At 28.3% G+C, this 20,683-nt stretch overlaps 1 protein-coding gene across 1 annotated transcript in view; it reads right to left on the reverse strand.

The window, feature by feature from the left end:
• Positions 1-576: 576 nt before the first annotated feature.
• LOC122512447 (titin homolog) overlaps positions 577-20,683 on the reverse strand; it is a 70,759-nt gene continuing 50,652 nt past the window's right edge. Inside the window, exons 30-45 of the mRNA XM_043628279.1 lie at positions 20,052-20,186; positions 18,185-18,541; positions 17,590-17,755; positions 17,195-17,475; positions 16,909-17,109; positions 16,658-16,827; positions 14,505-16,421; positions 10,499-10,661; positions 6,824-7,192; positions 5,358-5,655; positions 4,940-5,081; positions 4,528-4,727; positions 4,108-4,260; positions 3,621-3,744; positions 1,748-3,419; positions 577-1,317 (exon numbers count right to left, since the gene is read on the reverse strand). Coding sequence (XP_043484214.1) covers positions 1,094-1,317; positions 1,748-3,419; positions 3,621-3,744; positions 4,108-4,260; positions 4,528-4,727; positions 4,940-5,081; positions 5,358-5,655; positions 6,824-7,192; positions 10,499-10,661; positions 14,505-16,421; positions 16,658-16,827; positions 16,909-17,109; positions 17,195-17,475; positions 17,590-17,755; positions 18,185-18,541; positions 20,052-20,186 — 6,572 coding nt within the window. The 3' untranslated portion in view covers positions 577-1,093. The remainder of the gene's footprint in view (positions 1,318-1,747; positions 3,420-3,620; positions 3,745-4,107; positions 4,261-4,527; positions 4,728-4,939; positions 5,082-5,357; positions 5,656-6,823; positions 7,193-10,498; positions 10,662-14,504; positions 16,422-16,657; positions 16,828-16,908; positions 17,110-17,194; positions 17,476-17,589; positions 17,756-18,184; positions 18,542-20,051; positions 20,187-20,683) is intronic.

Raw genomic sequence — 20,683 nt, forward strand, 5'->3', positions numbered from 1 at the left:
CCAGGTACGTTTCAAGGTGACTGACCGTTGTTAAATGACGAAGGAATGGAAGAACGTGTATACAAGGGGCAAGGCTTAAGGAAAAGGGAGAAGTAAAAGGTAAGAAAAAAAAAGAAAATTGCAGTAGAATTACTCTGTCTACGAATTAGACTACACTTCTTCTTCTTCTTCTTCTTTTTTATTCTTCTTCTATCTTCTTTTTCTTCTCCTTGTTCGAAACAATGTAAGAAATTCATTTCGTACGAATTTAAATTTTTATCCTTTTGTGTTTTTTTGAAGATACAACCGATTTTGGAAAAAAATTCCAGACGAAAAAAATACCATTTAATAATAGACTCAAATAATAATTATTTGATTCAAGAAAATATTTAATTACTGATAATCAATTTATAAAAATATATTTTGAAATAATTATTATATATATTTTTAAATATATATTTTTAGATAATATTATATTTCTTTTAATTTAAGAAAAAAAAGAGGAAGAAAAAGTTTTACCTTAATGAAAATTAGTTATTGCACATGGTTTACAGGAAAAAAAACCCCCAGTAATAAAATTTGAATGAAAGGCGTTTATAAACAGGAACGAGAAATTTATTTCGAATAACGATCATGCACTTAATTAATCGGCGAATAAATATACTGTATAAATCAGAGGTACTTATTATCAGCTACTTATTATCTAATCTTGCTAAGTCGTAATCGAAAAAAAAAATTCGTCAATATCGCAAAATTAATCGTCGTTCGCTTAGAATCAAATATATTCTTTCACTTCAAATTAAAATTCATTTGAGAGAATAACTTGAGAATAAATAAAATTCAATTAAATTATTATTCTCCCCTATCGTTAAAGTAAAGAGTATACAATTTTCATTAAATCAACTTTTTTTTTGATTCTATATAAATTAAAAAATTCTAATTATATATCGTAAATATGTTTCTTCGTTTTCGTATAAAAAATATTTCCATTAGAATTTTTTTTTCCCTTTTTTTATAAATTTTACAAAAATAATATAATTTTGCTAAAATTTATTTGTGAAATAGTTATTTTCGTTAAGTTTTCTTTTCTTTTTTGCTCGTCATCTCAAGGAAGTTACTTTTTCCAAAACTCAAATGCTTTTTGTATTCTTTCACGTTGTGTATTTGTTCGTGATAATGGCCGTGTAGATTTCTCCTTCACTGAACTTCCGGCATGTGATTCTGTTCCCTTCTTCTCGAATATTTTTGCCGTTCGACTCACATTCCCCGTGTGAAGATAGTGCCGACCTTGACTTGTTTTAATTACCCGTGTGTTCCGTGTGTTCTCACCACAATCGTCTGTAAAAAAAAACGCCAAAAGAAAAATTGTCAGTGAAACATTTCTTGAAAACTAAATAAAGATGGCAATTTCTATAGAAAAATTTTTCTCTTCGCGAAAGGATTTCTCCTTTACTCACTTAATCAAATAAAAAAAATTCTGGTAAAAAAAAAGATTATAAGATAATTTAAATCGTAATTAACGAAAACAAATAAATAAAAAATAAAGAATAACAAAATATTTTTAAAAATAAATAAAAATAGAGAATTAGAAAATAATAAATAAAATAAATAAAAATATAGAACAATGAAATAATAAAGAAAATAAATAAAAATAAATAATAACAAAATAGTGAAGAAAAATAGACAAAAATAAATAATAAAAAAAATGAGAAAATATTTTCTGAAAAAAGGAAAAAAATCGAATTTGAGTAAATGAAAAAATACACACCTTCGTGCAAAGTGTTAAGATCACACACAGTGTTACATACTCCATTTTTGAAGTCATCTTGGTTGAATTTCTCCTCCTCAACCTCCTGCTTATCGGAATCGATTTTATTTCGATTGTCATCAGTCTTCTTTGAATTTTTCAGTTGCTCGAAATTAAAATCCGAATCACTTTCCATCTCGTCAGCTTTTACGTCAATGGAAAATCTGACTTGATATTTTTGCTTGTTCGCTTCTTTCGTTTGAGATTCAATAGCTTCATTTTCCGCTAATTCCACATTGTCATTTTCTTCAGTTGCAAATTTTTGCAGTTTAGAATTTACTTCTTCCATAATTTCTTCAATATTCAAAATATTTCCAGAAGGAAGTTCTTCAGTTTCTTTTTGTCCTTCTACTTCTTCTTTTGCTTCTTCTTCTTCTTCTTCTTTTCGGTCATTTTCTTCTTCTTTGAATTCTGAATTTCTTTTTTGACTAGCTTCATCAATATCCAATTTTTCAAATACTTCAAATACTTCAAATACCTCAGGTTCGACAATATCTTCAGTATTCTTTTCTTTCTTCAGTGAAAGTGAGGAAATATTCTCATAAATGGGTTCGAAATTTGAAGAAATAGGAAGGAAATATCCCTGTGTTTTTTCACTGGAAGAAAAAACGTTTTCTGTTGATTCGGCAACAGGAGAAGATAAATTTTTTCTCCTTTCTTCAACGAAGGAAGTATCTTCCATTGATACTTCGAAAGGAGAAGAAGAAACATACTCTATTTCTTCAGCAGCAAAGGAAGAAGTTTCTTCTGATTGTTGATCGGTAGGAGAAGAAACTTTTTCTATTTCTTCATTAGTAGGAGAAGAAACTTTATCCGTTTCTTCATTAGTAGAAGAAGATACTTTTTTCGATTCCTTATTAGCAGAAGAAGAAACTTTCTCCGTTTCTTCATTAGCAAAAGAAGAAACTTTTTTCGATTCTTTATTTATAAAAGAAGAAACTTTTTTTGATTCTTTGTTAGTAAGAGAAGAAACTTTTTTCGATTCTCCATTAGTAAAAGAAGAAATGTTTTCCGATCGTTTCTTAGTAGAAGAAGAAACATCTGTTGATTCGGCAACAGAAGATAAATTTTTTCGTGTCTCGGTAGGAAAAGAAGAAGATTTCGTTGATGCTTCGGGAAGAGAAGGAGAAACTTCGTTTGTTTCTTCAGCAGCTAAACAAGAAGCTTCTTCTGATTCTTCATTAGCAAAAGACAATTTTTCTTTTATTTCGTCAGCAGAAAAAGAAGTAGTTTTCACCGGTATTTCGGAACGCAAAGAAGAAGCTTCATCTGATGCATCATCATCGACTGAAGAAACTTTTTCTGATTCCCGACGAGAATAAGATTTCTCCGTTTCTTCATCAGCGAAAGAAGAAACATTTCCCGAAGATAAAATTTCTTCCCCTGCTGACACAATTTTCAAAGTCATTTTATCTTCCTTTCGAGAAAAATCTTCTTTGGCAACTGAAGAAATTTCGATATTTTCTTCAAAAGAATTTTCCCTTGTACTCGTATTTTTTTTATCTGATGACTCCTCAAAGGATGATGATTCCTTCAAAACGGGAGAGGACGGTCCCGACGATTGTGAAGGACTTCGTCTACTATTTGCCGATTTCGACATCCGGCCAAGTGCTCGAAGTGCATTTCCTGTTTTCTGTTTTAGAAAAAAACAAAACGCAAACAAAAGACAAAAAATATTAAAACACACATGCTATTAGAAATTTCTTTGTTTTTTAAACTAAAAATCTATTAAAATTTGTGTGAGTGTACCAAACAAGCACATCAAACACTCGAAACACAAACAATGGAAAAAGTTAAAAAAAAGTTTTCTTTTTTTTTTAATTTGTTTTCTCACCTGCCATTTTCTTCGTACGAGGAATTTCTTCAATTTTTCGGTCGATAAAGCAACTTGACTCATATTTTCCGTGTGTTGCGCCAGCCACGAGTGCTCTAAACATTCCTTTGCCGACATTCGAGATCTAAAATCGTTCCAATTATTTAAATTCTTGTATAATTCTTAATTATTGAAATAATAATAATTTTGTGATTATTATATTAATAATTTAATAATTATTATATTGATAATAAATAATTTTTTTAATTTATAAAAATGAAAAAATAAATAAAATATATAAATAAATAAGAATAAATAATAATAAAATAATGTAACAAATAAAGTAAAATAATAAAATAAATATAAATAAATATAAAATCATATATAAAAAAAATATCATATTATTATAAAACATCATATTATTAAAAATTTTACAATAATTTTATGAAAATAAAAAAAAACATGAATAGAAATTTTTGGAATTGTGGAAACTTAAAAGGAAACTTACTCTTTTCTCTTAATCAATAAACAGCCAATAAAATCTTTGGCATCCTGTGAAATTGCGTCAAATGCTTCGTCATCGAAATCATATTCAGATCTTGTTATATTGGCAAAAGTTTCCGTATCATTATTGCCCATAAACGGAGAGAGTCCACTTAATCTGTAGATTTAAATTAAAATTGAATTTATTTATAACTGAATTAATATTAATTATTATTTATATTTGAATTATTCTTAATAATTATTTATAGTTAAATTATTATTATTAATTACTATTTAATAATAATTATTTATAATTAAATTATTATTATTAATTATTTATAACTGAATCAGCGATTCAAATAAAATTTAAAAAAAAAATAATTTAATCTGAAAGTTTTATTTTTAAATAATTCAAATTTTGAATCCTTTTTTTCTAAATACTCACAAAACGTAACAGATTATTCCCACACTCCACATATCGGATTCGGTGCCAATAGGCTCGTAGCTAATAATCTCAGGTGGAATAAATTCCGGCGTTCCAAAAAGTACACGAATTGGAACATTTGGCTTTAAAATTTGTGCCAAGCCAAAATCTATTAATTTTATACTGTGGGACGTTCGAGTTCGACACATTATATTCTCTGGCTGAAATTAAAATAAAAAAAGATAAATACATAAAATGAAAATGTTAGAATTATAAATTTTATTATTATTACTAATTACCATTATTTTATTAACAATAATAAAAGTAAAAAAAAATATTTATATCAATTATTATTATTATTATTATTATTGTTATTATAATTATGATAATTATTATAATAATATATTTTCTAATTTAATTAATTGCAACTCACTTTGAGATCCAGATGAACGACATTATTTTTGTGCATGTATTTAACGCCCTCGCAAATTTGTCTCATAAAGAGAATGCTATCTTTCTCAGTGAGTGTGAAATCATCGGCAACTACTCTTTCAAAAAGCTCACCGCCTGATATGCTAAACGAAGCAAAAAGAAATGTTGCTTAAAAATTTATCAATAAAATTATCAAAAACTCGATTTTAGAAGAAAGAAAATATAAAAAATGGTAGAAAACAATAATTAGAAATTTTTAATTAAAAATTTAATTTAATATTATTTATTTCAATTTATCAAATTTAATTAGCAAATTAATTTAACTTATTATTACAAAATATGAAGATAACGATTTAATTTAAGTACCAAATTAATTTATTAATTATATTTAATTATTAGTAATTAAACAATAGTCTCACTATTCTGTGATCATGATGATTTCCCTCGGACTCTCAAAAGCTGCTGACAAACGAAGAAGCTTCGGATGTTTAAGTAGATTCATTATTTTTATTTCTTCACGCACTAATTTTCTATCCGTTGCTTTTATTGTCTTCACAAATTTCGATGCGAATTCATGTCCCGTTGTTTTTTCCACAACTCTTTTGACAATTCCGTATCGACCTTTTCCCAATTCCTCCATTACATCGTATCTTTCGTGGAAGACTTTTCCGTCCTCGGGAGTGACTACTGTCTTCTCCATGTTCTTCTCGCCAAAGCCTTCAAGAAAAAAAAATTGCAAAAATAAATAAATAAAAAGAAAAAAGAAGAGAAAAAATCCATAAAAAGAAAGAAAAGAAACAAAGAAAAATAACAATAAATAAACAGGAAAAAAGAGAAGAAAAAATACCACGGAAGTAGCAAATTGTACTATGAGTAATAAATGGTACGAAATAATTGTTGGTATCACTGAAGTAATAAGTGGTACCATTGAAATAATAAGTGGTACCATTGAAATAAGTATTGGTACCATTGAAATAATTATTGGTACCATTGAAATAAGTATTGGTACCATTGAAATAATTATTGGTACCATTGAAATAAGTATTGGTGCCATTGAAATAATTATTGGTTCCATTGAAATAATTATTGGTACCATTAAAATACTAATGGTACTACCCTAATATTGATTGATACCATCAAAGTTACAAATCATACAATCGATTTGTAAATAGTACCAGACCACAAGTTTTACCATCAAAATAATCGCTGGTACAATGTAAATTAAAAATGGTATCATCAGTACCTGGATTAGTACCATCAAAAAATTAATACTACCATCAAATTAATTATTGGTACCAATTAAATAGTAAGTAATAACATCGAGATTACTGCACCCGTAAAATTATTTAATTGTACCAGCGAATTAATGATACAATAGAATTTATAAGTGGTACTATCAAAATTACAGATGGTACCATTAAAGTAATAAATGGTACCACCGAAATTAATAACGGTACCGCCCAAGTAGTAAATGGTACCATCGAAATATTGATTGGTACCATCGAAATAATAAGTGGTACCATCGAAATAATAAGTGGTACCATTGAAACAATAAGTGGTACCACTGAAATTATAAATGGTACTTTCAAAACAATAATTGGTACCATCAAAATTACAAAGGCCACAATCGATCTACTAAATTGTTACCATTAATTGGTTCCAATCATTACTTCTTACTTGAGTGGTATAATTATTTCGATGGTACCATTAATTACTTTAATGGTACCAACTGTTATTTTGATAGTACCACTTATAAATTATATGGTACCAAAAAAAAAGATAATTGTGAATTAATATTAAAGAAACGGCAAAAAAACAGCAAAATGCCATTTTTCTCCAAATGATACCAGTGAATTTTAAATACTTAACATATACGAATACATACTTTCGTCTTCGGTTTCCTTATCCGACATTTGATCCTTCATTTCCTTCTCGTTTTCAATTTCCCGTCGAACTGTAAACGGAACGGATTCAAAACTCGGTTCACTTGCTCCGTGAATGTTTATTGCCCTAACTCGAAATAGATACGTCTCATCTGGTATGAGACCAGCGATTGTGTGATTAAGTGAATGATATGTTTCTGAAACAAGAGTCCAACTTTCTTCATCAATATTTCGCATTTCAATCGCATAGCCAGTGAGTGCACATCCACCGTCGTATGACGGAGAACACCATGCTACATTGACACCTGGAATTTCTTTGCCCACATTGCATGCGCTCACTATTGGCACTCCCGCTGGTGCTTCCGGTGGTCCTGAGAACAAAAATCACCCAAAAAAAAGAATTAAAAAAGTAATAAATAATTCTAAAATTGAAAACAAAATACTAACAGTATTTTTTTTTCTTTTTTACAAACTTGTAATTTTATTACATTACAAATTAGAAATGTTTTCATTACAATAATTAAAAATCCCCGTGGAAGGATTTTCGGAAAATTTTGTCGAAAATCTTCTGTATTATCAAGGAAAATTTCCAGAAACTACTCCTGAAAGGTTCACACTTCCTGGGGGAGTGACTTCCGGAAATCCTTCCGCATAGTAACACTAAGCTAATTTAATTAACAAATTGGTGATTTACTGCGATTTATTGTAGTTAAAATCAAAATTAATATAAAGTAAAATCCCACTTGAAAAAGTTTCCGGAAATAATACCGGGAATTTCCGGGAATGACTCTTTAAAATTTTTAAGGGTTTTATTTTCATTTCCACTCACGAGAAATTTTTAACGTAATATTAAATATTGATGATTGAATAATAAAATATTGAATTAATAAAATTAAATAAATAAATCAATAAATTTCTGGAAATAAATTTAATTTCTAGAATCAAAAATACGTTTTATTCTCTCTAAATTTGAATTAAATAAAAATGTTTACTAATAACTGCTTTTGAATTAGTAAAGTTTACTAATAAATTAGTAGAAATTACTATATTTATTAGTAAAATTCACTAATTCAAAAACCAAAAGTCAGTCACCAATTCAAATTGGTAAACATTTTTATTAATTTAAATTTTACTAAGTAATTTACCACTAATTTTACTAATTCAAATTCACTAGAAATTTTTTGATTTATTACTTTTAATTATAAAAAATATAATTATAAAAAATATTGACTAATACAAAAAAGAACTAAAAAACAATGTATCTAAAGAACGATTTAAATAATTTTAATTCATTGATATTAAATTCGAAAACTTAATTAACACAATTCGAACCTTAATTGTTAAACTAAAATTACTAAATTAAGACTTACAGTTGAGCACAGATCACTAACAATTTCCAAGGCACAATTTTTCTCTTTTTTCCAAAAAATCAAAAAACTCAAAATTAGCGCAATGAAAAATTGATAAAAACAAATTGGAATTTATTTTTTTTTCAAGTAAATGGAATAACACACTGAAACTAGATATTTAAACAGCTGGCTTCGTTGACGATCAAGAAACGTCTGCTATGCAAAAGGATTTGAGAAATAAACATATATAAACTTTAGATTTTAAACTCACACGATGTCATTGGAGCTAGACTACCTTGTCTGGGGAGAACTAGACCGAGAACACGCCTACTTAAGCTCATTATGTGAAGTTTATAGCTTTACATCCAAAGAAGATATATTCTTCCCTACCCTAGCTTACAGTTTCATTTTTCTCCCAAGTTTATATATATATTTTTTTTGGTTTATTTTGTCTATTACGTAATCTAACTCAACTGTCGTCATTCATTCTACACGTGAACAATTTCTGTTTTCTTGATAAATAATCGATTGCTCCGACTTAATAACAATTGAATAGTATAATAAATTAATTTTATATGATTTATTAATTATTTATAACTATTTATAACTATTTATACATAATTATTTATAAATTATTATTTATATTATAAATTTATAATTTATTTACTCTCCCTTCAGTACTCAGATTTCGAGGATACATACAGTGAAACCTATCGGAATGCAACTCGATTTTTAAAATTTTGATTACAGTAAATAATTCTTAAAAAATTGTTTTATAATTTAATTTTGTAATATTTTTATTTTTTTGCAATATTCTGGAACTATGTGAAAATTATTGTTTGTCATTTTTGAATACAAAAATATTTTAAAAATAGAGTTGTATTCCGACAGGCTCGACTGTTGTAATTTAATTAAAATATTTATGTAAAACTATAAATTAGTTTATTTTTAATTATTTATTGAAGTCAATTAAGGGGAGGTTCTCATTGCAAAGGCCAAAATAAACACAAACTTTGACAATTTTTTGCAAAGAGCGGCTATGACTTAGCGATGTAGTTCTTTTTTCTAAATAAAGATACATTCTTGAACTTTCAAAACATATATTTCATTTTTAAAAAAATGCAAAATGGCGGCCAATATGGCGCATCTAGAAAATAATGTTTTTTTAAATATGGAAAACGGTGGGCATTCTACACTGCGCAATTTTTAGTCTAAAACAAAAACTCAAAATTTTTTATAAAGATGACATCCTAAAGAATAGGTTATACCTATAAAATAGTTAAAAAGTTAACAAAATGACAAAATGGCGGACACATTTTTAAAAAAACTGCGTTTTTGCATTATTTTTCTATATTTGACCTCTTGTAAAAATCTCTATTGTTAACAATTTTACCATATTATAGGTATAACCCCAGTAGAATTTAGTTACCTTTAATTAGCCGCAAACCCGAAGTTGATTGACTAAATAGTTTAGACGCTACGATGCCCACCAGTTTGAAAAATCTTGTTTCGAGAAAAACGCGTTTAAAGTTTGAGAAACATTTTTGTGCAATAATTAAATTCTTTCCAATTCTTTGTTCAATTTGCGTATTTGATAAATATCTATAGGTATTTAGGGTCACTCTTTACGATTCTGAGGTCAGATTTGCAAAATTTTTAAAAATCGATTCGATTTGCCTGACATTTGTTATTCAGTGCTCGGGACGCCGGTGAGTTCAAGACTCCATAAGAACGAAAATATTCTTCGGATCAAAAAATCGCTATACACACATATTCTACATATATATAGCTTTCAAAAAATACAATAAAAAAGAAATAAATTTTTTTGATTCCCGCAATGAGAACCTCCCCTTAAATGGTATTTTTTTTATATACTGAATTTTTTGGTTCAAATAAAATTTAATTAGTTGAGATAAAAATTATTTAATTCAAGTAAAAATTATTTGATTCGAGTAAAAATTATTTTATTCAAGTAAAATTTATTTGATAATAGAAAAGTAATCGGTTACTTGAATCAAATATATGTTTTTCAGTATTAAAATTAATTAGAAGTACATATTAAATTTAATTAATTAATTACTTTCATTAAAAAAAAATTAATTTTAATCAAAATATATTTACATAAGTTATATTAATTGTAATCAAAATTTATTTAAATTATATAAACTATAATTAATATCTACACTGTAAAAAGAAATAAGTACTAAATACGAGTTACTATTAGGTATTAAAATGAAACTTAATTATTAGAACAATAAAATAATTATTAAAATAAAAAAAAAATTACTATAATAATAAAATAATTACTATAATAGTTTGTAATTTTACCTTCAACCGCAAGACTCGAATATCTCCAATCGCGTCCTGAAGAATTTTCAACGAAAACCGCGTATTTTCCAGCTTGGTCAGCTGTTATTTTTTCCAAAGTGAGTCTCGATGTGCCTTTTTCGGTTTCGATTCGAATTCTCTCGCTTGGAATCAAAACTCGACCCTAAAGAATAAAAAAAAAATTTTGTTCAGTATGAATAAAAAATCCACTTTGTTTCAGGTAAAATATCAATTTTTTTTTGTTTATTAAAGTAAAAGTAAAAGTTGAAGACGAGAAAAATAAATAAAAAGTAGAAGAATAAAACATAAAAAATAAAGAATAAGACAAAATTGAATTAAAATATAGAATTTAAAAAATTTTTTAATTGAAATGAAAAAAAATTAAATTAATAATAATAAAAATACAATAATAAACAACCATAAAGAAGGGGGGAAAAAAGATAACAAAATATAGTAAAAAAAGTTTTAAAAAAATTTATAAAAATAAAAATATAATGTAAATATTCAGAAAAGTATATAATTAAAGATATAAAAAAAGAGAATCTAAAAATTAAAAAAAAATGGGTGCACGGTAGTAATCTATCATAAAACTGATTTGCAATAAGAGAAACAATCTCATTTTTCCGCTATATTGAGCCGAAAAAAAATCGCCATGTTATCGAATTAACAATGCGTTTTACGCATTTTACAGATTCATGTTCTTATATAGGCATGAAACAAAATACTTTTCTCTCGCTTAAAAAGAGCAATTTGAGTCGAGCAAAAGATCAAGTGTCGTTGTGAAGCTGAACAAAAGTGAACAAAAGCAACAAGTCGTTATTCCACGTGGTACGAACAAGGTCACATGAAAAGCCCGACTAATTCATGTTTCCTTCTTACCTATTGTAATCTCACTGCATATAAAAATGTGCATTCACTTCTTTTTTTTTCGAAAAAAAAAATAAAGGAAACAATAATTCAAAAACACATATTTACAAATTACAAGAAAAAAAAACCAAAACAAAACACAGAAATAAAAGCACAAAATATGAAAGAAATAAACTTTAAAATGACTGACACGTTTGGTTTGAAAAATTTCGTTCCGATAACATAATGTGCACTCACGAGTGGGAGAAACCATAATAATATATGAAAGTAATATTGTGCGTGTCACGCGTTTTCTCTGCCTCGTACACGATGAATCATCATCAGCCGCATTTTTTAAATTCTATTAAGAATTCTTTCCGTGTGTCTTTTAGCTTATTTCGATTTAAAACTCGCGACTTGAGCGAATCAGCAACATATGATATTTATTATTGTATTCGTTTATATGTTTTTTGCATCCAAGCACACTGGTAATTATTTTAGAATAATTATATTTATTATATAATAATTGAATAATAAATAAATTATTAAATAAACATATTTTTATTATTATTTATTTTTTCTACTGTGTTTTTCTACTTTTGTTATTAAATTCGATAAACAGAAAAAATTGATATTTTGCCTGAGATGAAACGATTTTTTTCGTAATTACAAATTTTAGTAGTGAATTATATTTTTTTCGTAAATAAAGAAAACTGTTTTTTTTTTACTTTCAAACAAATTATTTTTATTTAGGTAAAAAAAAATTGTACTGCTCTAATTTGAAATGTAATTTCAACAATAATCACTTATTTTTGACCTAGAGGGTAAATAGCATAACCCACTGTCACTAACGACCTATTCTGACCTAGCGAAAAAATACCATAATATAATTGACTGTAAGAAAAATTATTCCTTTTTGAAATCGCGAATCTCCAAAATTTTGGGGCTAATTTTCAATAAACTATTATTTCAGAAACTCCAAAGAGTGCAGGAAAATTTCTTTCTATCATAATTGACCTAAATTCATAATAAAATTACGTATTATAACATAACATATTTGACCGAAAGAAAAATTAATCCCTTCGGAAATCGTTAAAATCTAGCAATTTTTTAAATAATTTTCAAAAATCAAAATTTGCAGGAAAATTTTCTCTTTCTCTTAATTGACCCAAATTGGTCATAAAATGACCTATTTTTTCTGGTGAAAAAAGGTCTATTAGTTAATTGCCTTAAAAAAAAAAATAACCCTTATGAAAACGGCGAATTTCATGCATTTCTGCTTATTTTCCACAAAATATTATTATTTTTTTATTAGGACCTATTTTGTCCTAAAAAAAAATTTCATAACATAATTAACCTAAAGGAAAATTAATCCCTTCAAAAATAGTTAAATTCTAGCAATTTTTTGGCTTATTTATAAACTCCAAAATTTGAAGAAAAATTTCTCTTTTTTTAATTGACCTAAATTAGTCATAAAATGACCTATTTTGTCCTGGTGGAAAAATTCCATTAACTAATTGTCTTGAAAAAATTATGAAAACCGCTAATTTCCTGCAATTTTTGATTATTTTCCACAAAATATTATTCAAACCACTCAAAAATTTTAGAAGTGACCTATTTTGACCTATCAAAAAAATACCATAACATAATTAACCGAAAGGAAAATTTAAGCCTTTTAAAAATAGTTCGTAAAATTCTTTTGTTAATATTTAATAATTTATGAATAAGCAACTAGAAGGGATTCCTTTAAATTTTCTACCATTATAATTGACCTAAATAAGTCATATAATGACCTATTTTGACGTGGAAAAAATATTTTTTAAAATAATTTTTAAATAAATTTAAATAATTTTTATTGCGTCAATTCTCTTATAAGAGAATTGACACGAAAAAATTTTTTTGAAAAGGGTTAAAAATAATTTCGCTAATAATAGAATTGACCTAACGGTATATAAAATAACCTATTTTATTCTAGTGAAAAATTCCATTACATAATTGTCTCGAAAAAAATTAACTCTTTTATGAAAACCGCTAATTTTCTACCAATTCTGTTTATTTTCTACAGAATATTATTTAATCCACTGCAAAGGTTTAAAAAAAATTTGTTTATAATTAATAATGACCTATTTTGGCCTAACAAAAAATACCATAACATAATTGACCGAAAAAAAATTAACCCTTTCAAAAATCGTTATAGTGTAGCAATTTTTTAGCTAAATTTCAATAAATTTAAAAGGGTAACGAAAAATTTCTCTCTTTCATAATAGACCTAAATTAATCATAAAATGACCTACTTTGTCCTGATGAAAAAATTCCATTAGAGAAATAACCCGAAAAATATTAATTCTTCGAAAATCGTTAATTTTCTGCAAGTTTTCTGCTTATTTTTGGATAAAATATTATTTGAGACACTTGAAAGGGTTTAGGAAATTTTACGGTTTTCACTAATGACTTAAATGATCTAAAAAAAAAAATTAATAAAAAATAATTTACTGAAGGAAAAATTAACCTATTTGAAAATCGCGAATTTCTCACAATTTTTCGGCTACTCTCTAAATTTGAATTAGTAAAAATATTTACTAATTTAAATTAATGACTGACTTTTTACTTTTGAATTAGTAAATTTTACTAATAAGTAGTAATTTCTACAAATTTATTAGTAAATTTTACTAATTCAAAAGCAAAAAGTCAGTCACTAATTCAAATTAGTAAATATTTTTACCAATTCAAATTTAGAGAGTAATTTTCAAAAAATTACTATTCAATTAACTCTGAAAGGTTGTTATTAAAAAAAAAGTTATTATTAATTTATTAAAAAAAATTCACGATCAAGAATCAATTATTATTTTAGCTAAACTCGTAAGCAACTCGTTATCTTGAAGACTGAAACTAACGCAATGTTGTGTTATCGTTAATTCAATAAACTACTGGATTAGTAGATTTCATGCTCGTTTTCAAGAAGAGCAGTGTGTCTATTTTCGAACAGATGTGCCTTTTGATGATAATACGAGAGTTTCTCTTTTTGATTTATAAAAAGTCAAAAAAAAAAAAAAAAAATTGTAATGTTGATATGAATTTTATCAGACATTAACATAAATATAATGACGTATCGATTTTCAAGTCATTATGATTATTACAGAAATGTATTTGTTCTACTCACAGCTTGAAGCCATCTGACTGTGGGCTCCGGTTGACCTCGATACAACACACTGAGAATCGCTGTTGAACCTCTGAGCGCTATTACGTCCAATGGATCTTTTAATACTATTGCCGGTTCGTCACGCTCGTACACATCCAAAAATTCCAACTCTTCTCCGTTCACTGACTCGTGGGTGGGGAGGTATCTCTTTACCTCTAAAGTTTCCGGATTTACTTGTTCGAGAGCCGGTTTCACTGCAATAAATTCCGTTTGCTTATTGTCAACATTTTCCTCTTCTTCTTCTTTTTTTGTACTTTTCTTTTTATTTTTGCTTCTCTTCTTTTCTTCATTTTTCCAATTTTCTTCTTTTTCAATTCTTCGCTCCGATTTGTTGGGGATTTTCTTTATTTTTCGATTTTCGTTTGTGTTCATTTCTCTCTTGTTTTCGTCTCTTTTCATCTTCGGTTTGTCTGGAGATATCTTCATTTCTTCTAAAGAGTTATTTTGCTTCATTTTTTCGTCGAATTTATTTTGCTTCATTTCTTCTAAAGATTTATTGTGTTTTATGTTTTTGAGTGAATTATTTTGCTTAATTTCTTCTAAGGATTTATTTTGCTTCATTTTTTCGAAAGATTTAATTTTCTTCATTTCTTCAAAAGATGTATTTTGTTTTCTTTCATCCAAAAATGTATTTTGCTTCCTTTCATCCAAAGATGTATTTTGCTTCCTTTCATCCAAAGATGTGTTTTGCTTCATTTCTTCTAAAGATTTACTTTGCTTCATTTTTTCGAAAGATTTATTTTGCTTCATTTTTGTGAAAGATTTATCTTGACTCATTTCTTCTAAAGACTTATTTTTCTTCATTTCTTCTAAAGATTTATTTTGCTTCATTTTTTCGACAAATTTATTTTGCTTCATTTCTTTCAAAGATTTAGTTTTCTTTATTTCTTCTAAAGATTTGTTTTGCTTCATTTCTTCTAAAGGTTTAATTTGCTTCATTTCTTCTGAAGATATATTTAGCTGCATTGCTTCTGAAGATACTTTGTGCGAATTTTGGTTTGAGTTTTTCTTCTTTATTTCTTCTTTTCGTTTAGCATATTTTCTTGGCTCGTTTTCTTCAGCTGATTTCATTTCTCTCTCTATTTCTTCTTTTATTGACTTCACTTTTGTTTGTAAATTTTCTTCTTCTCTTACTTTCTTTTTTTCGTTTTCTTTTCTTTCTTCATTTCCTCTTTTCTGCTTTGCTTTTTCTTCTTTTCGTTTTCCTTTTCTTATTTTCGTTTCTTCTTTCCTGAAACCACCTTCTACGTTTCTCGTCTTCACTTCTTCAATTCTTCCAATAATCTCTATTCTCTCTTCATCTCTTACTATTTCTTCTTCCTTTTCAATTTTTCTCTCCTTCCGATTGCCAAGAGAGTTTGCCAACTTATTGAGACAATTACGAACAATTTTTTCCTCCCTCTGATTTTCAGTCTCAGTTCTAATTTGTCGATTATTGTAAATTTTCGCCGATATTAATTCATCTTCAATTATTGTATTTTTCTTGATGATTTCCTGATTCTGCTGAGATGTTGAATTGTTGCAGAAAATCTCGATTTGTGAACGATTATGCAAATCATTAATTTTATTAATTTTATTAATTTTATTGTCTGCCCTTTCATTTAATGATGATATTCTATTTGAATTCTCTTTATTATCGTAACGATTGGGACTTGTGGTGACACGTGTCGAACGTCTTGGCAGTGGTGATAGGAACATTTTTACAGGCGATGGAGATCTGTCTCTTGATCTGGGAATTCTGAAGAAACGAAGATCAGTGGCACAACTTATCGATGGACCTCGACCTCCAGTCACTGATGCTGTGCAACGAATTTCACCGCAGTCACGATAAGTCACTGAATTTATCCTCAATATTGTCGTTGGCCCGTCTTTCTCAACCTAAAATTATTTTAACAATGTAATTTAGAAAAAAAAATTTTTTTACTGTTCGGAGGAAATTTTGTTTAAAAATTTTTTTGATTGTTCCAAAGGATCAATCAAATTTTAATTAAAACTTTCTGATTGATCAAAAGCAAATTCTGATCAACAATCATCATCTAATGATGAAGAGGTATTAGTTATGATGTTGATGATGATTGAAAGAGGCATTACATATGATGATGATTCATCCAAACCTTGCAATTGTGATTCTCTCTAGCACTCTTTCCATTGACGGTCCATTCAATTTCAATGGATCTTTCAGTCTGAATCCTAGCACAAAATGAAACGGTCTCGCCCTTGGTAGCCAGAACTGGAACTGGAGTTTTTGTGAACCAAAATGCAGCTTTCGATCCACCTTTATAGTCTAGAATAGAGGAATAAATTCTCTTCAGTTAAAATACAAAAATTAAAGAAAATTTTTTTTATTCTTCTATTTTCTCATTACCTTGAACTGCGAATAAACCGTTACATGATGATGATCCAAAAGCATTTCGCACTAGGCAGGTGTATTCACCAGCATCCAAGGAATTGACATTGGCTAATCGTAGAGCTAAACCTCCATCTTCGTAGACAACATATCGGTAGCAGTCAGTGTCACAAACTTCCTTCTTGTCCTTCAGCCACTTGATTTCAAACGGAGGAGTACCTGCGAATATAAATTTGTTTCAATCAATCAATCTAACTAATCTGATTGATCATTGATTAAAATCAATTAAAATCAAAAACAGTACCTGCAATTCTCGTCTGCAATTCATAAGAATGTCCCTCCATTACTATTGATTCTTTCGCAAGAGTTTGTAGAAATTTCGGTGCCTCTTTATCCAGTGTCGAGGGATCATCAGAATCAAAGACAATTACTTGACAACTACTTCTTGTTGATCCCAGAAAATTATAAGCCTCACAAACATATTCACCAGTATCAGTTTTCTTCACTTCGAAGATCTCTATTTTTGCCGTTCGTCCATCAAAATATTTTCTAACTCTACTCGATCGCTCCATTCGTTTACCATTTCTATTCACAGGAAGAAAAAAAAGGGGGGAAAGACAAGAAAAAAGTATTTCATTAATTGATCAGTTACAAATTAATGCTCAACTAATTGATTGCATAAATATTCAATATGCCAACCTGTACCAAGAAGGAGTTGGACTTGGAGAACTTCTAATGTCGCATTGCAATTGAAATGAATCATTGACCCTCGTTGCACAACCAAGAAGACTTCTAGTGAATGTTGGATAGGTTCTAGGCGATGCACTTCTCGTTCGAATTGGACGAGGAACTGCACTGTGTCGATCTGAAAAAATTTGACTGATAATTAAGGTAAATTTTATTGTTGATCTAATTTTGGCTCTAGATTTGGCTGAACTTTATTGATCAATCAATCAGTTAACAGATACTGATCACTAGCAATCAAAAGAAGTATTGATCATTAGCAATCAAAAGAAATAATGATCATTGCAATCAACAAATGTTGATCATTAGCAATCAGCTGTTGCTGATTATAAACAATAAATATATATTGATCATTAGCAATCAGCAGATGTTGATCAACGACAATAAATATTTACTGCTTATTACCAATTATCAGATGTTGATCATTACCAAGAAACAGATGATAATAATCATTAGCAATTAGTAAATATGTTGATCATTAGCAATCAACAACTATTTGGATATTCCTGATATTCATCAGCAATGATTATGATAACCAAAAAAAACATACTGATTATTTCCAAACGTGCTGTAGCTTCAGTGCGTCCGACATCATTCTCAAGGGTGACTCTGTACAGTCCTGCATCTTCGGACATCACCTGGGAGATTTCCAGAACTCGTAAGTCATCTTTCTCTTTGATTGTTATTCTTGGCGTTTGAGTAACGGAGACACCATTTTTATCCCAAACCACCCAGGGCATCGGATGACCAGTGATTGCGCACTGGAATCTTATTGTCTCGCCTTCCTCTGCCACTCTATTATGAGGAACCGTGTAAAATTTCGGAGGAGCTATTTTTTGCTTTCTTCTCATATTGACACCAGCTTCCACTCGTCTTGGAAGATTTATTGCTCTCAATTCGCGGCCATCTGAAAAACACAAGATTCAAGGTCATCGTAGAATCATGATTGATCATTTCATTCAGGGTCTCGATTCAAGGTCAGCATCAATCAATCAGTTGATTGATGATAAATTCACTGATTGATCATTTCATTTAGAAACGTAAATTTAGGAAGGTCTTTAGAAATGATTAAAGGATCATGATCAACTGATGAATAAACATGTCATTTAAAATCGCTAATTCAACAATTGGTTCACAATCCTATTGATCATTTGAGAAACAATTAAACCACAATCGTATTGATTAATTAACAATGGTTCACAATCGTACTGATCAATTGATCAACAAGTGTAAAATGAATTGATCAACACTTGGTTCACAATCCTATTGATCTTTTGAGAAACAATTAAACCACAATCGTATTAATCAATTGATTAACAATTGATTCCCAATCGTACTGATCAATTGACCAACAATTGGTTCATAATCGTATTGATCAATTGATCAAGAATTGGTCCAGTTGTAACATCATCAATATTGATCAGCAGTTTTACAATTGTATGGATCAACTGATCAATAATTGGTCCAAATATTTCATCATCAATTATTGATCGATTGATCATTATCATTTAAGTCATCAATGGATGATTCATCAGGTAATCAATATTTTCCGCTCTCGTCTCAAGGCCATCATTGGATCATGATCAAAATTAATAATTGATCTTGCAATCAATAATATTATAAATATTAAATCATTAAATCATTAATATTTACTGCTCTTGATTCAAGGACATTATAGGATCATGATAATCATAATTCATCATGCATGATCATAATTCATCATATTATTTAGAAAGGTCTATAGAAAGTTCAAAAAAGGATCATGATCATTTAAAGATTGATGGCATTTACAATATTTATTATTTTCAATTCAAGGTTATCGAAGGATCGTCATCAATTGATGAATGATCATAAAATCAACGAATCGACGAAATCATCAGTAATGATCATCAATGATTCTAGCTTAAGTCCCTTTTAAAAATTCCTTTATTCTTATTATTATTATTCTTTCATGAATAAACAAAACAAATAGCTTGAAAATAGTGTTCAAGAAGAAAAAAATAATTGCAGAACAAAAAATTCGAAATTTGTTATTTATCATAGACCTAAATCTATTATTTACACATTGTTCGATTCACATATAACAAACATTTACTTTCGATTTCGCATAATAAATCGACCACCATTGAGATCGACACTTGTCCTGACAGCTATGCTGAGTCAAAGTGCAAATCAAGTATTGCACAATAATGACTCTTTTTTTGTGTGTGCGCACATTAAACTTGCATGCTAAATATTCATGAAAGTAAATCTTTTCACTTCATTGTATCTTATATATATTTCTTGGAATACTTTGTGTGCCGACACAAACGAGCAAATATATATTTTAAATAAAGAAAAACATTCTTTTATAAAGTAAATTTAGAGAAGAGGGAAAAAAAATTGAGTAAAGAGAATAAATTATTTTTTTTTCTTACGGGCACCAGCAGCCGGTGAGAGACTGCGAACAGGCGTCGATCTTGGAGTTGATCTAGGAGTTGACCCTGCTGATAATAGTCCCATGGGCTTCATAAGGCGTGGTTGACTTAATACATTCTCCTTACCCTCGGGTACTGGAATAATTCAAGCGTAACGAATTTATTAAGAATCCTTTTCTGAGTGATTTCTATTTTTTTTAATAACTCTTTTCCTGAATCTGTGTTGATTGACGTTAGACGATAATGTTATTCGATAAGACTTGTGAAATACGTTTTACTAATTATTGTTGATCATTTATTTCCAAATGACTGCCTGTGAACGAAAACTGATCAGTGGATCACTTGATGATTGTTCAAGACAAATGGATCATCAGTTGATCTATTGATCGTCTACTTTTGATTTATTGATTATCAACATTTCATATCAATCTGTTGATCATTAAAATTTAATCTATTGATCTCTAAAATTTGAACTATTGATCTTTAAAATTTGATCTATTGATCATCAATAGTTGATCTACTGATTAGTTAATCCACTCATCAGTTAATCCACTGATGCAACAGAATCATCAATTCATTCAATTAAGAATCCAGTGATCAAGAGATCAATTAATCCACTAATTAATCCTTAA

Source organism: Leptopilina heterotoma, unplaced genomic scaffold (genome assembly GCF_015476425.1).
Source record: "Leptopilina heterotoma isolate Lh14 unplaced genomic scaffold, ASM1547642v1 Lhet_99, whole genome shotgun sequence".
Lineage (NCBI taxonomy): Eukaryota > Metazoa > Arthropoda > Insecta > Hymenoptera > Figitidae > Leptopilina > Leptopilina heterotoma.